Source organism: Psittacula echo (genome assembly GCF_963264785.1).
Source record: "Psittacula echo genome assembly, chromosome: 22".
NCBI lineage: Eukaryota > Metazoa > Chordata > Aves > Psittaciformes > Psittacidae > Psittacula > Psittacula echo.
In genome coordinates this window covers 1,650,057-1,662,028 of record NC_137758.1, presented here as the reverse complement: position 1 = coordinate 1,662,028, position 11,972 = coordinate 1,650,057, and the positions used below count along the sequence as shown (strand labels likewise).

General features: G+C 57.4%; 1 protein-coding gene across 1 annotated transcript; it reads right to left on the bottom strand.

The window, feature by feature from the left end:
• Nucleotides 1-319: 319 nt before the first annotated feature.
• CDK18 (cyclin dependent kinase 18) lies at nt 320-11,548 on the bottom strand (the record flags this gene model as incomplete). The annotated part of the gene is made up of 15 exons (XM_080632996.1): nt 320-354; nt 634-711; nt 923-1,013; nt 1,457-1,499; nt 1,703-1,808; nt 2,076-2,173; nt 2,476-2,596; nt 2,674-2,797; nt 3,100-3,162; nt 3,259-3,353; nt 3,500-3,614; nt 3,841-3,897; nt 5,430-5,555; nt 6,078-6,223; nt 11,425-11,548. The coding sequence occupies 15 exons, from the start codon at nt 11,546-11,548 to the stop codon at nt 320-322; spliced, it is 1,422 nt and encodes a 473-aa protein (XP_080489122.1).
• Nucleotides 11,549-11,972: the final 424 nt, after the last annotated feature.

Here is an 11,972-nt window from a genome sequence, read left to right as displayed (position 1 = left end):
GTACAAAAGATGGGGAGAGAAAAAGAGATTTTAGAGAGGCAAGGGCAAACAAGGGAGGGCTGCCCTGGGCTTTCTGCTTCACGTGCAGGTCACGTCTGATGGGGGTAACATGACAAGAGGGGAGGAAGGCAACAGGTCCCTCAACAGCAGCTATTAGGGGCTGTGGTGGTGGGGACAGGCAGGGGAGAGCCTAAGGCCAAGGGCGCTTCAGCATCGTCCTGCTGGAGTCAGGAATTGTGCGGTGGGTCGGGTGGGAGCTGTCGTCTCCTTTCTCAGTGCTCTGATCTCCATGGTGACGAGGGGAACACGAGATCCAAGTTTAAAATATACTCTGCCTCCTGTTCTTCCCTCGGGCTGAGGAAGAGAGAGAAAGATGGGTCAGAGAGGTCAGATGGGAGCAGCACTTTGCAGAGGAGGTTATGAGCCCACATCAGTCCTGGAGGAGGGAGCGGTGTCTCAGGACACAGAGATGTGACTTTGGTACCGTGGTAAATGACAAGCCAGGATGCCCCAGGGGTGATTTATGGACTAAAGCAGGCAGCAGGAGGCTTTTTCCTATGTGGGACCCACTGAGATCAACCCCAGCGCACCCATGGCACCACGTGGGGTCCGCAGGCTTCTCCCCAGTCCTACCTGACTGCTGAAAGGCCGAGCCTCGGTAGCCAGGGTCCTTCTGAAGCTGGATCTCCTTCAGGGAGAAGATGGAGGCATCTGGCAGGGGGGGCAGAGAGAAGGGGCTCAGTCCAAGAGGGACAGCAGCGCCCCAGTGCACTGCACCTCATCGGAGCTGCTCCCTCACACTCAACACTCCTGTTCCACCCAAACTGCTTCTTGCTCTCGCAGCCCCCATGCTCCCCCCACCCTGGGTGAGCAAAGACGAGAGGCAGCGGCCATAGCTCCACGGGGCTCCATGTGCACTTACTGTCGGGCAGGAGGTGCACCCGCTCCCCCAGGCTCTTGAAGTACGGGTGCCGCAGGGCTGCCTCCGCCGAGATCCGGCCTTTGGCTTTGTACTGCACACAGGGAAAGGCAGTTACACACAGGCTGCACACGGGAGCTGCACCGAGGCAGGCACGCACACGGGGTGTGCACGTCGGTGCACCTACGCGCATGGGACTGCCCAAGGAATATGATGCATGCGGGTGCCTGTGGGTCCAAGCACTGTGCGCACCATGAAGGCAGTTCCCAGTGCTGTTTGTACGGGCACACGGCACACTGTGAGCACAGAGGGGCACTGCTCATCTTGTACCTTATGGATCATCAGGTTTGTGTCCTCTCACTCGTGTTTGAGAGGACACAGTGTAAAGGTTGGTTCTCCATCCTTAATGGGAGGTGGTTTGGGAGAGCATCTACAGGGCCATAGCTATAGGGCCATGGCTTATTCTGCAGTCACAGCTCCTCTCCTGCCTGGCTCCAAAATCCCTTTGCCATCCACATGGGGTGCTCCACCACTCACCAGAAGGAGGTTCATCAGCAAGTCAATTCCTTCCGAGTCCAGCCTGAGAGAAGGAGGAAATAAAGAATGGCGCATTACTGCACCCAGGAGACACTGCCATGCTCAGTGCAAGGGACAAGTGGCACTGGGACCTCCACGCACAGCTGCATTAGAAGCTGCCACCACCACAAGGAGCAAATGAAACTGGTCTTCCCCAACCAGCACAACCCCACCTCATGCCTCCCATGCCCCTGCTCAAGGAGGTACCTTGGGGCGTGATTTATTAACGGCTGCGCTCGGTACTGTGTGAAATTGTAAGCCTTGAACTCCTCATTGGATGTTATCCCAGGCCAGGTCTCTTCTGTTGGAGTTCCTGGGAGGGGGAAGAGAGGGAAGCGTGTCACGTTTGTCTGGTGCAGAGAGAAGAGCCTCGCGCCCGTGCGTGTCAGTGGCCTGAGAGAGGCAGGAATGTCCCCGCCTGCGCATCCCGCGCTGCCCGCACTCGGTCCACGCTGGGCACGCTCTGCCCGTGCTGCCCACGCTGCCGTCGGGCTCCCTCGGGCTGCGCTCGGCCACCGCTCCCGCAGGCAGGCACTGCCCTCGCGTGGGCATTGGGGGTACAGCACAAGCCGAGCCTCACCCAGCAGCCTGAAGATCAGGTGCAGCTCTTCCTTCACGGTGGAGCCGGGGAACATGGGCCGCCCGGTGACCATCTCGTAGTGGATGCACCCAACGCCCCTAAAGCGGCAGCAGAGACCCTGGGATGAGCGACGGAGAAGCCCTGTGGCCACCACCCCCCCCCCCCTTGGCCAGGGCTGAGGTTCTGGGAGGAGGGAAACGAGCTCCAGGAGCTGCGTCCCCTCTCTGCTACAGGAAACCGTTCACCTCGATGTGGCTCCAAAGACCTGAGCCCAGGGGACATGGAACCAGATTGATCCCAGCACCCTCCAGTGTAACTAGCGCTGGGCATGTACAGTACTGAGGTGGAAATGCCCAACCCACCAGCTCAGAGAGCCCAGGGAGCTGGGGCTGGAGCTCACCACATGTCGATGGGTGTGGAATACTCAGTAGATCCCAGCAGGACATCGGGGGGCCGGTACCACAGCGTGACCACCTCATTGGAATATGTTTTTGTAGGGACTGACTTGGCTCTGGCTAGGCCTGAGGACGAAAGGGATGGGCATTGAGGAGCTGCACCTCTTGGCAATGCTGTATCCTGCCCAGCGAGCTCCACTCACCAAAGTCAGCCAGCTTGAGCTCCCCTCTCTCGTTGATGAGTAGGTTCTGGGGTTTGAGGTCTCGGTGCAGGATCTTCCTCCCATGACAATAAGCCAGACCCCGCAGCAGCTGGAACATGAAGATCTGTGGGGAGGTGAAGGGGTTTGCATTTAGCATGGTGACATGGGCACCAAAGTGAGTCTGCTCATGGGACGAAAGCCCCCTCGAAGCTGGCCTGGGGTGGGATGCGCTACAGACCCATCACCAGGGGATGAACAACGTCTGCATGCACGGTAATTCTATCGAGGGTGGCAGTGACTGGAGCAATGCTGGTGGAGCATCACAATAACAAGAATGAAGTGCAGAGAGAAGGGGTGCCCAGCCTCACCCAGCCCCGCAGCATCACACTCAGCTGAGCTCCCCGCACGCAGACATCCCCATCCTACCTTCACATTGTGCACGCTCATCAGGTTCCCGCAGTTATCGAGGTACTGCTTGAGGTCGTTGTCCTGCAACAGGAGGCACACGTCAGCCTCTCCTGCCCTTGGCCGCCCCCCAACCCACAGCCGTCCCCCCATTCCCACACAAAGCCCCCCCAGACCCACCAGGTACTCAAAGACGAGGGTGAGGGACCGCTCCGTGTGGATGATGTCGTGCAGGGTGACGATGTTGGCGTGTTTCAGGTTCTTCAGCAGGGACACTGCAAGGAGAGGACATGGCAGGATGCGGCAGCAGCACCTGGGGCTGCTCTGTGTGACTGTACCAGTCACCCCACACCACCCATCCCAAAGCCATCCGTGACCTAGCACTGCTTCCTGTGATGGGGACAGCCCCTCCTGGCCTCACCTTCCCGTATGGCCGTGCAAGGTGCCCCTTCCTCGTGCTCCAAGCGGATTTCCTTCAGGGCAACGAGGTTTTCGGTCAGCTTGCTGCGCCCCTTGAAGACAGTGGCATAAGTGCCCTGGGTGGGGAGAGAGAAAGCACAAGCCATGCAGACCATTGACCAATGGCACAACACTGGTGTGCTCCATAACCCGTGGAGGAAGGATCACTTGAAGCAGCAGGGCCAAGTCAGAAGGCCACAGAAAGACTTGTTCTAGGAATTGCTAGGGTATTGAAGGGATTTGGCTACAGTCTGCCCTTCTAACTTAATTCAAATCCATACAGGGGTTTCATGGTCTACTCACCTCTCCCAGTTTGTCCAGTTTAACATAGGTTTCCAGCTTCCCAAACCCAATATCTGACTGTAAGAGAGAAAGCAAAACATCACTGGGAGGGATCACGGATGCACCAGCATCAGGTTGCACGACTGCCCCTTCCCACTGCAGCTCCCTTCTCCTCTCAGCCACACCACCAGCCTTTCCTCGAGTGCTTTCCTATATCCTGGTCTTTACCAGGACTCTGTTCATCGTGTGCTGGTCAAACAGAGCGTGAAAGGGACATTTTCCCATTGGGAACAGCAATTCTTTCATGCATTGCTGAGACCTGCTCCCAATGAAAGAGGGCAACACTGCAAGGCCACAGGTTTAGGTGTTGCTCCCTGCTGCTTTCTGTGGGAACAGACACCTCTTTGGTTAGCCTGGAATATAAAGTCATGGAATGCTGTGGGCTGGAAAGGACCTTAACATCATCCGGTTCCAACCCCTGCCATGGACACCTGTGTGCCGGGTAGGGGATGGCTCCCAAGGCAAATCACTGCCATTGCCTTTCACCATCACCAGGTGGAGCTGGACGGACAGCGCTCAATCAGCAGGGGCTCTGCAGGGAAGGCAGGCACTGAAGGAGCCGCTGCGCTGTGCCCAGGGCCCTGCCTGCAGAACCAGCAGCCCCAGGGGTTGGATGCTCTCACAGCATCCCCTGCCCCCCAGCTCTGCCCCATGGGAAGGCTTTTCCTTGCCACAGGCACTGCCCAGACCACAGAGCTCTCACAGGCTGCCGCACGCAGCAGGGATGCTGCTTTCCTGCTCACACCAGCTGCGTTTGGACCAGCAAATGCCAGGGCATCTCTTTATTCCATGTTGGCTTCCCCAAACCCTCTGCATACTCTGGGAACAGCTGTGTCCTGAGCAGGGAACTGAAGTGGCTGCTGCAATCAGAGGTGCTGTGCACACCCCAGAGCCATGAGTTTTGCAGGACCATGCCTCATTCATGGAGGGGACCATGAATATTGATGGCACATTGCTCTGGCTCTGTCTGGTTTATTGATTAGACAGAACAGGCAGGTAAATGCAAGCTCTCCTTTCCTCCTCCCTCCCCTGAAAAGGCATGTCAGATCTGAACAGGCCTGCTGAGACCTCGCTGTTGTCTCTGTACAGCACTGAGCACCCCTGGGCAGCAGGACACGCGCCTGCACCGTTGTAAATAGGGCATCACTCCTACATGTGCTGGTGCTCTGCAGTAAAGAAACTGAGATGCCAACACTAATGCAAAGGCTAATTCATTATTTATCAGCATCTGCATTTCAAGCAGCAGCGGCTCCAGCACCGGCTGAACCGCAGGAGGTTTTCCACCTCCCCCCATCTGGAAGAAGCCAGGCCAAGAGGCCAGGCAGGGATGTACAGAGGTGAGTGAAGGGACTTGCACAGCAGAGATGCAAGTGTGCATGGTGGGGGAATGTGTGCTGAAAGGGGTCTGCATGGGCAGAGATGTGTGTGTCAAAGGCACGGGGACAGGGAGCTTGCACAGTGGGGCACTGCATGGGTAGGGGGCACTCAGCTGGCTGGGGCTGTGTGCATCAGCTGGGATGCTGTGCCCAGCACCGCACGGTGACACTTACGAGGGAAGCCCGCCGGGACATCCTGCTGAGGGGCTTGGGGAACTCCGGGCTCTCCATCTGCAGCTTCTGCAGGAACTCGGGGGGCAGGCGGATGTCCATGGGCAGGGAGAGGCGCTTGCTGACATCCTGCAGGGAGGGACGGAGCAGCAGGTCATGAATGACAGCACTGGACAGGGATGTTCTTCACCATGAGGGTGCTGAGGCGCTGGCACAGGGTGCCCAGAGAAGCTGTGGCTGCCCCATCCCTGGCAGTGCTCAAGGCCAGGTTGGACACAGGGGCTTGGAGCAAGCTGCTCCAGTGGAAGGGGTCCCTGCCCGTGGCAGGGGTTGGAGCTGGAGGAGCTTTAAGGTCCCTTCAACCCAAACCATTTAGTGATGCAGGAAGAAATGCTCTCTAAATGGAGCTGGTCTTAATAATGGGGTCATCATCTGTGGGACTCTCAGACAGAGGAAAAGGGGAATGGGAAGTGGGCACAGGGATGCGCACTGGGCTTTGTCAGGTACCACGGGAATCACGCCCAGTGCATCCAAGAGGATGTCAGGGCTCAGGTCCCCACGGATCAAACCCCATCTCTCCCAGCCAGCAGGTAGGTGACAACCGGCACCCGCCGCATCCCTGCTGCCTGCCCATCCCGCAGCAGAACCTGCCTCCATGGAGAAGCGGCGCTGGGTGTTGTTGCGGTAGCGCACGGCCATCGGGGTCTGGCCTTCCCCCTCGGATGGGGAGATGGGGCTGGTGTCTGCCCGGAAGTCCCGGCCAAGGTGTCCCAACTGCAGGTGCCCTTGAGCCAGGTCTGAGGACAAAGAGAAAGGAGAGTGAGCAGAAGGGCCAAGGCCCAAGGCACTGCTTTGGAGAAAAGAGACTGAGAGCAGGCAGGGATGCTCTGGGGCCATGGGAAAACCTCCTTCCTTCTCTGTATCCAGGAGGCACAGGGAATACATCCTTTTTGCTGCAGCCTCCTGAGCATCACCACACACACAGCTCCGCTCAGCAGCATCCCTCATGCAGCCCCTTGCAATGAGGGTCCCTTTTGGCAGACAGAGAGAGGGATGCAGAGACAGGAACCGCTTCATACCCAAGGCCACCCAGCTGTCCCATGTCCCAGCCCAGTGCTCAAGCCACCAGGCAGCATTGCTGCAGCATCACCACAGGGGTGAGTGTTCATCTGAACCTCCTATTACCCACTATCATCACATTAGACAAACCATGACTTGCACTTTGGAACCCCTCTCTAGCTCTGTGCTAGCTCTGTATGAAAGCATCGAGAAAGAGAGCCCTGCCTCTGGGGAAACACTCGAGGCTTTCCTGCCCCAACCCTGAGAACACAAAAGCCCCCTTGGAAACCAAAGCAGCTCAGGGAAACAACTCTTCCCCAGGCGTGAAGCCTCACTGAGCCCAAGAAATCCCCAAGAGACCAAGAAATGAGGCCCTTGTCCAAAGCCCCTCTCCAGGCTTCTTGTGATGCCCCAGTCTGTGCCTCGGAGCCCTGCCCCTCGCCAAGCCCTCCCCCTGGGCTGCACAGACACAATCCCCTGCCCTGCCTAATGCATGTGCTGAGGCAGCCAGGGATGAGCTCATTGCTGGAGGCTGGTTTTCACGGGGCAGTGAGCAGGGCTGGGACCTGGCTGCAGTTTGCTCAGCTGATGGATGAGAGGTGGCAGGCAAGTGACCTGGGAAGAGACGTGCTTCCATGGCACGGTCACTGCGGGACCAGGGGACCTGTGAGCTCAGGGATGCAGGGTGTCCTCCACAGACAGCACACACCTAAGGGATGGGATCAGCCCAAGCCACTGGGCTTGGGAGCATCTGAAACACTGCAGGAGGTGCTGGGCACACAGGAAAGACCAAGGCACAGAGTGACCCCTTCTCCCAGGGCCGCTGCAGGACTCTGATCCCTGTCCCTTGCTCACCATCTGTTTGTGCAGGAAGGGTTTGGAAGCTTACCCGGAATTAATCACAGGTATAAAATTAATGTGGATCAATTAAAGTGGATCCAATCTTTTTAACTTGCTCACTTCCTAAGCAAATTATCTGGAAAGGACCCAAAGGCCATTGAAAATCCGAGCGAAGGGAGTTCAACCAATCCACTTTAACTGAGAGTTTGGGTGAAGTCGTGCTGGTTCCCACAGGCAAACAAGCCCCAGACCTTGGTCGAAGATGCAGCTGCAATCTGCAAGCTTGCAAACCGACAAGTGCTAATCTGCAGCAGTGCCTCTGAACCAGCAGCCTTGCAGGTAGATCAGTGTCCGTCTCCTCATCTACGAGAGCATCGGATGTAAAGCCAGAGGTAAAACACCACCTGAACACTCTGCACGCAATATGGGATTGGGGATATTGGAATGTGGGAATGACACACACGAAAGAGGTGAAGGACCACAGGCTGGGAAAAGCATGTCAAAATACACAGAGGGGCAAGGTGGGATGTGCCACTGCATCCGTGGTGTCGTGAGGTGCCCATCCCGCACGGATGCTGTGGCTGTGGGTGTCCCTTGGACCTTGCTGGGTGCTCACAGCAGCAGAGGGAAGCTGTGGGCATGCAGAGGCGAGGACCTGTTGGATTCTGCTCCGGCATTTCATGGGGATTAGGGTGAGCACTGCAGGGAATGAGGCTGCCTGGGATATCAAAGCAAGCTGAAGGGAGGCTGCAGACACAGCGGCTGCCTCCACCAGCTCCCGCCTTTCCTTATAAATACACTTAACCACTGCCTCTGCCAACACAAGCTTTGATCTCCCAAGGAAAGGGGCCAGAAGCCTTCCCTGCTTGCCTGACTTACAGCTTCTCACTACCCTGCTGAGCGTGAACTCTCCTCTCAAGGCTCTGTTACACTCGGGAGGCAGAGCTCGCTCAGACCCGGGATCATCCATCCTCCTTCCTCCCCCTCATCACCGCTCCCCTGCGGCCTCGCTCTCCAAAGGGCAGGTCTGGCTCTGATTTATGCCACTGCAAACTGGGACTTACCCTTTGCAGCCCAAAGACTGAGGCTGTATCTGCCCAGAGAAGCTGTGGCTGCCCCATCCCTGGCAGTGTTCAAGGCCAGGTTGGACACAGGGGCTTGGAGCAAGCTGCTCCAGTGGAAGGGGTCCCTGCTCTAAGGTCCCTTCCAACCCAAGCCATCTGGGATTCTATGGTTCCGAGACTGTGTGACTCGTCCACTTTGGAGCTGGTTTGGGGCAAAGTCCTGCCATAGACAAGCTGTTGCTGAATGCCACCAGCTCTCATCAAAGCAAATGGGAGACTCCAAGATGTGATACCTCTGAAAATCTGCAATATGGGGAGGAATGTGTGAATGGGGAAGCCCAGGAGGCTCCCTCCTTCAGCCTTAGTGCAAAGCTGGAGCAGCCATGGAGAAGGTTCCCATCTCTGAGGAGATCAGATACAGCCCAGGGCCCAGCCTGGGCTTTCTCTAACCCAGGGGCTTTCTTCCACCTCTGCCTCTGCAGCTGAGCAGCCACCACGGCTGAGGAAAGGGTGCTCAGGGCAGGGCTGTGCGGGATGAGCCGCATTCGGCACCCTGAGGCAGCCCATGGGCACCCTTCCCATCTGTGCTGACTCCACCAAGGTGACATTCCCTGTGACGGGATGTGTCCCGGCTGGAAGCTGTTTGCTTTTCCGTTTGTTCTGCTTCCCTCAGGCCTTGCTTTATCAGCCTCTGTGGATGAGGTCATGAGAATCTCAGGGTAGAGAGAACAGAGCTGGGATTTCCCATCCCATCAACAGTCAATGGGGCACGTTGGTACCCAGGAGAAGGCCTTGGCCCATTGCAGGAGTGAGAGCAGCCCGGCACATACTCCTGGAGCATCTCACAGAACCACATCACAGCCTGGTGTGGGTTGGAAGGGACCTTAGAGCTCATCCAGCCTCTGCATCACCCTCCTCCCAGGGCCAGGCAGAGACACTCCCAGCCACCGGAGGGTAGGATCTGCAGCCTGCCCCGACCTGTGAGTGCTGATAACCGGTGATTGCTGATGCTGGAGGGAAAAGACAAAGGGCATTCCCTGAGGAGCTGGATGAGGTGATGAAGGAAAACCAAGGATGTGCTGATCTCAGCTGTGGTTCGCGCTCTGCCTGGGCTGTCAGGGGTCATCGGCTCACCAGGAGAGGAAAGGTCCCTGCAGGCAAAGCTCCCTGCCATGCAGGCAGCCCGGGGGCACGGTCAGAGGTCCTGGGTGAGGGAAGTGAGATGTGAAGCAAAGGGGAAGAGAAGCAGCACAAGTGACTGCAATGGCTCCGGGCTCTGCTACCAACTTTCTGCACCACTGAAGCAAAGTCATTCCTGCACTTTGATTTCTCCATCTGGAAAGCGGAGGAGAACAACCGCTTCAAGAGCTAAAACCAGAGCCCCCTCCAGACCCGGCAGCTCCCACGAGGTCCAAACCTCACCACAAACCCTGCCAGAGAGCAATGTGCACATAAACCCCCTCCTCATCCCTTCCAGCACCACCAAAGTGATCTGTCCCCCTTCACCGGAGAATACCTGGAGTTGGAAGGGACCCATCAAGACCATCAAGTCCAACTCCTTCAGGCTGAAGCCTCTGGCTGCTTCAGGAGCAAACCAGAAGCCCAGAGCATGGGACTGGCCGATGCTGCTTGTGCCCATTTGCCATTCCAGGGCGCAGGAAGAACCGTGGCCAACAAACACCTCATGAGAGCAGAACAACAGAGAAGTCTCCTCTCCAACCCCTGGGTTTGCGCAGCAGAGACAAGGAGCCCAGGCTCAGCCATCCCAGAGCAGAGGTTCCCCAAGGAAGGCACCAGCAGCAGTCAGCACCCAGGCCTGAGCCTTGCACCATGTTATCCCCACAGCTTCTGCACATCTAATTAAGGGCTCAAGTCTAATTATAGCTCCGACAGCTTGCTAGGGTGTGAGGGGAGGTGTGCGTGGGTCAGAGCAGGGCAGGATGAAGGGATGCTGTTCAGGGCAGCCTGGAGGGATAAAGAGGAGCATCGGGAGCTGCAGGAGTGAGGGAAGCCAGCTCTAAATGAGCTTGCCTCATCTCTCCTTTCAAGCAGGTTTGCTGGCAGAGAGACAACCCCTACCTGCCGGTGCCAGGCACTTACAGCAGGGCCTAAGCCCCTGCTTGCAGCCAAAGCTTCCAGCACTTGTGGCTGCAGGGTGAGGGGAAGAAGAGCTTGAATGTGACCCGAGTGATGCTGAGGGCACCGACACGAGTGAGCTGTCTGGGGAGGAGGCGGCAGCAGCAGGCGCACGACGTGATGGCCAGGAGCACTCCAGCCTTGCTCCTGCAGCAGCAAATCTACCCCTGGATGAATCGGGTCTGACTTTATCAGGTTTCCAAAGGCCTGTCAGTGCTCTGCCTGCCTGCCCATGCACAGGCACCTCGGCGTGAGGCCCTCCCGTCTGTGCCTCCAGCATTGCCTCTCCCTTGATGTGCCCACAGGAGACAGCAGAGCCTGCCCCAGCCTGCAGGGAGGCTGCTGTTTGCGGAAGGGATGTGCCCTGTTCAGCTGATGGAGGTGTTAACCCTAAACCGCCCTGCTCCCTGGGACCTGCTCCCTGGGAGCAGCGGGGTCCAGGAGCCAGGGATGGGTCCAGGGATGGAGCCCCTGATGCTCCAGGAATGGGTCCCTGGAGCATCAGGAATGGAGCCCCTGATGCTCCCCTGCTCTTGGTGGAGGTGGCAGCCTGGAGAGGCTCAACCACCTTCATCCTGGGCAGGCAGGAGGAGATCCCATGCTTTCCCACTCTCCACCTTAACCACGGATGTGTCATTCCTCTCCATTTTGTGCAAACACCTTTCCCTCCTAATGAGGCTTTCCTTACGCAAGTATAAATCTCTCTGCAGATCAGATTTAATGACACGGTGTTATTAATCCTGCTGGATACAGGGAAAGCAACACAGACACGGGGGCAGTAGCTTTGCACACACCCAGCGAAAGGCCTGAGGGCTAGAGTGGAGATGTTTGCAGGCAGCACTGACCCCAGATGCTCCTGAGCAGCCCCAGCACGGCGCAGGGGCCCGGAGGCTCCTCACCTTCATTCCTCTGGTTGTTGAGCTGGTTGAACTGCTCCGTGAACTCCGTCAGCGACTCCTCGATGGTCTCTGTCCGGGGAACCGAGAGTGAAAACCTCCGCTTGAAGTTCTTCATCTTGTTCATTGTGGCTCGTGCTGTGAGGGACGGCAGAGCCCTGCGGGGAATGGGACAGAGCAGGGTGAGAGGCTGGAGGTAGTTACCAGTGGTGAGCCCAGAGCAGGGCTGTGCACGCCCCATCACCTGTACCAATACAGGCTGCGCCTTACAGCATCCTCGGAAACTCCAGGAAACAGGGAAAAAGCAGGGCAGAAATAGAAGGAAAGCAGTGCAGAGTGAACAGTGATGGGCAAATTCAATCCCCGAGAGCCACAGCAAGGGGAGATGCTTCCGGCTCTCAGGCTCCCGAATGACTCATCTTGTAGAGGCTTTAGAGTGGCCTCAGCCAAGGATCTGATTAAAGCAATAAAACTCTTAAAGGAAGAACCCCCCCGGGACACATGGCAAAGGGTGCGGAGCTGAGCAGCCACAGGAGCAGGCTGAGGGAGCC